The 3243-nt window shown below is 44.4% G+C and overlaps 2 protein-coding genes across 3 annotated transcripts in view; one reads left to right on the top strand and one right to left on the bottom strand.

The window, feature by feature from the left end:
* LOC100544448 (cytochrome P450 2C9-like) overlaps positions 1 to 887 on the bottom strand; it is a 6486-nt gene extending 5599 nt beyond the window's left edge. For both annotated transcript variants that reach the window (XM_010714412.3, XM_010714413.3), the window contains exons 1-2: positions 667 to 887; positions 176 to 338 (exon numbers count right to left, since the gene is read on the bottom strand). In XM_010714412.3, the coding sequence (XP_010712714.1) occupies positions 176 to 338; positions 667 to 846 (343 nt within the window). In that variant the 5' untranslated portion in view covers positions 847 to 887. The remainder of the gene's footprint in view (positions 1 to 175; positions 339 to 666) is intronic.
* ZP4 (zona pellucida glycoprotein 4) overlaps positions 1 to 3243 on the top strand; it is a 31765-nt gene that overhangs the window by 23526 nt on the left and 4996 nt on the right. The window lies entirely within an intron of this gene.

Here is a 3243-nt window from a genome sequence, read left to right as displayed (position 1 = left end):
ATGTCTCTCTTACACACTTCAGTGGTGGAAGCCAGAGATCAGGGCTGCCCCTGCCTTCCCCTTGTCCCATGGGATCCACCCTCTTCTCTCTGACTGTCCTCATGCATCATTTGCTCCAGCCCTCATCTGCCATACTTGTCCTCAGCGCTTCCCTTTTCCTCAGTCGTGAACTTACCTAATCCTTTATTAGCCCGGTCCCCGATAGCCATGTGTCCTCGGGCAGCAAACTCATCCGCACGAGCTATCAAGGCTTCTTTCACCACCTCATATCCAGACAGCACCACTACTGGAGTTGAACCCAGTTGCACTGAGAAGACCGGCCCATATTTTTCAGAGAGCTGTCAAAATGCAAGAGAGAGCATGGCCGTGGAGCAGGTAGAGAGGAGGGGTTGAAAAGTGATTGGGCTGCTGCCTCCTGCTGCAGTCTGTGCAGCCTCACAGACCAGCACTGTTAAGTAAAGCCTGGTCCTCCCAAGACAAACATCAGTGAGGCATCTGCCCCAAAACAAGGGCGGAAGCAGCAAGGGGACAGCTGAGATCCCCAGGGCTTTTCTGCTCCTTGCCCATTGCCACTCAGCACGGTACAGGCACATACCATCCCCATGCACATAGCGCACACATTCGTCACCCTCAGCAGAAACTGAGAAGAAAGAAGGGGGTCCTTACCTTCTCAAGAGTTTTGGCTAAATTCTTTGGTTTCACCTGCAGTATGTTCCCTACGATGGGAAGGGGAGCTGGTCCCTCAGGCATCTTCCCCTTTCCAGACCTTTTTCTCCATTGCACAATGGAGAGCAGGCAAGCAACACAAACCAGGAGGACAACGCTCGCTGCTCCCAGGAGCAACATTTTCCAGGTGGACACGAGCTTCTGATTGTGCTGTTGTTGCTGCCTGTGCCCCTTTATATACTGAGGGATTCTGCTTTGTTAGGTAAACAACAGGTATTTTTTTATCACATGGCTGAGTTAATCAGTTCTAACAGTCAGTCATTTGATTTTGCCCCGTGTTTTAAACCAGATATTTTCAGGTATGAAGTGTTGATTAAAGACACACCTTTTGTCAAACACGGCAGAGGCCTACATGTTTAAAAAATTTTAAGTGCTCTCATAAGACTACTTATTTCTCTCCAAGTTTATTGTCACAGAGTTTATGCTGTGGGAGTGGTGTTTCACTTGAAGTGCTGAAGTTATAGTTATACCAGCAACATTTCTTTAAGGCTGGCACATCCAACACACAGCCTGGCCCTGCCAGCCCTGCGGCCACTCCCTGCCCCATGCCATCATGGCAGCATCTCTGCCCCACTGTGTGGCTCTGACCCTGCCCTGGGTGCACACCCATTGCTCACAACAACAAAACATTGGTGTGATATTTACACTGTCTGGGCTGAAACCGGGGCACAGGGAGGGTGCTGTGCAGTTCTGGTTCTTGTAATGGCATGTAATTGTATGTGTTGTTATACAGTTGCTAGATACAATCCTTTGAACAGCGATAAATAAGCAGCTGTGCTTCCCTTTTCAATAATGGAATTGGATTTATTTCCTTTCAATAAAAGAAATGACCTAAAAAAACATCAGTTCTTTTGGTATATTTGTGACTCTGTTTTCAGTCGACATAAATGCACTACCTGTGAATTTTTTACATATGGAATGTAGAATTGCAATCAGACACTAAACTCAAAGAAAAATCTGAGCGTGTCTCTTTATCAGGTCTTCATATGCTCTCTTACCTGAGAAAATATCCCTTGCTCCACAGTCACACCTTATTTCTGTAATTGATTTTTGGCAGTGCATACATTTGTGAACAACTGTTTTCTAGGGTGAAGCATAGGAAGAGCGAAATTTCACCTAAAATCTCTGATGACCCACCTGTGAACTCTCTAGGAATCACAATTACTCCCATCAAACCAGACTAACACAGTAGTTTTACAAAAACAAGTTTCATAAAAGATAGTTTCACATGTCCCACTAATGTAAAAGTTTTGTTACTAACATACATTAACTACATGTATTTCACAAAGGCTGCTCCAAAAGTAATGCCTCCTATATTATTATGTTGGCTTGTGGCATCAGAGTTGGATGTTGGTGGGATGGCAGTAGAAGCTGAACCTTCCTACCAGTATCCCATTACATTTTATTGCTGTGTGACAGATGGCAGCAGAGGGGCAGTCTGACAAAGTGGCATCTGACATGGAAATGCATATGGAGCAAAGGCGTGTCACTGAATTCTTCTTTGCAGAAAAAATGGCACCCACTGATATTCATCAATGCTTGCTGAGTGCTTATGGAGACCAGATAGTGGATGTGAGCACAGTGAAGCAGTGGTGGAGCATTTCAGCAGAAGTGATAGTGGGTCACCTCCACTGGTGTAGATGTTTATGAGTGTGGAAGGCAGGTCTTGTTCATCGCTGGTGAAAATGCACAGCTAATCATGGTGACTATCTTGAAAAATATTGTTTTGTAGCTGAGAATTTGCTCAAATAGTATTATAGTGCTCTTTGCATCTGTTGTAGTTTCCATGGAAATAAATAGGAGGCATTACTTTTAGAGTGTCCCACAAAGGTGTGGCCCAAGACAATTTCTCTTTAAGCCAAAAGGTTGGATACTCACATTGTAAGGTGTGAGAAAACAAGCAAATGGTTAAGGAAGAGGTTTGGGAACAAGACAGATCTACATCTTTCCCCTCATCAAAATTGCTTTCCACTGCTTATAACAACTCCCAAACAAAGTAGTTTGCTTTCACAGATCTCAGGTGCATTTTACTTACCTCCCATCTCCACATCAACCAACATGGCAGTCATGTGTACGTACAGAGAAATTAAAAGAGCAACAAGTGAAACCATTCTCAGCACAGGTATTGCTGTGGTGGAATTACAGCACTCCCAGTGTTAGTTTGGGTTTGTTTATTTGTTTCAAATGCAGCTATTCTTTAAGAATCTGTACAAATTTTTCCTGTCAGCAACTACTGACGAATTAAAGCGAACTGTTTCTGTAGCTCCAAAGTACTTCATTTATTTGCTACTGTTTAGCCAATTATCAGCAGTAAATGCTGCTAACATCTGAGAGCTGTATGGCTGATGTGTGGCAAGTGCAAGGCTGTCTGTGTGAGAGGAGAAATGTTGCAGTTACAGGCAGGCAAAGGGTACTGACGGGATAAACTTTTTCTGGAATCATGGAGGAGTCACTCTTATGTATGCTTCGGGCCCACCAATGGCTTCCCAAGAAAACCAGTCAGATTCTGGCGTGCGG

This window comes from Meleagris gallopavo, chromosome 8 (genome assembly GCF_000146605.3).
Source record: "Meleagris gallopavo isolate NT-WF06-2002-E0010 breed Aviagen turkey brand Nicholas breeding stock chromosome 8, Turkey_5.1, whole genome shotgun sequence".
Classification (NCBI taxonomy): Eukaryota; Metazoa; Chordata; class Aves; order Galliformes; family Phasianidae; genus Meleagris; species Meleagris gallopavo.
Note: the sequence above shows the minus strand (reverse complement) of the source record. Positions and strands in the feature narration are given on the sequence as shown.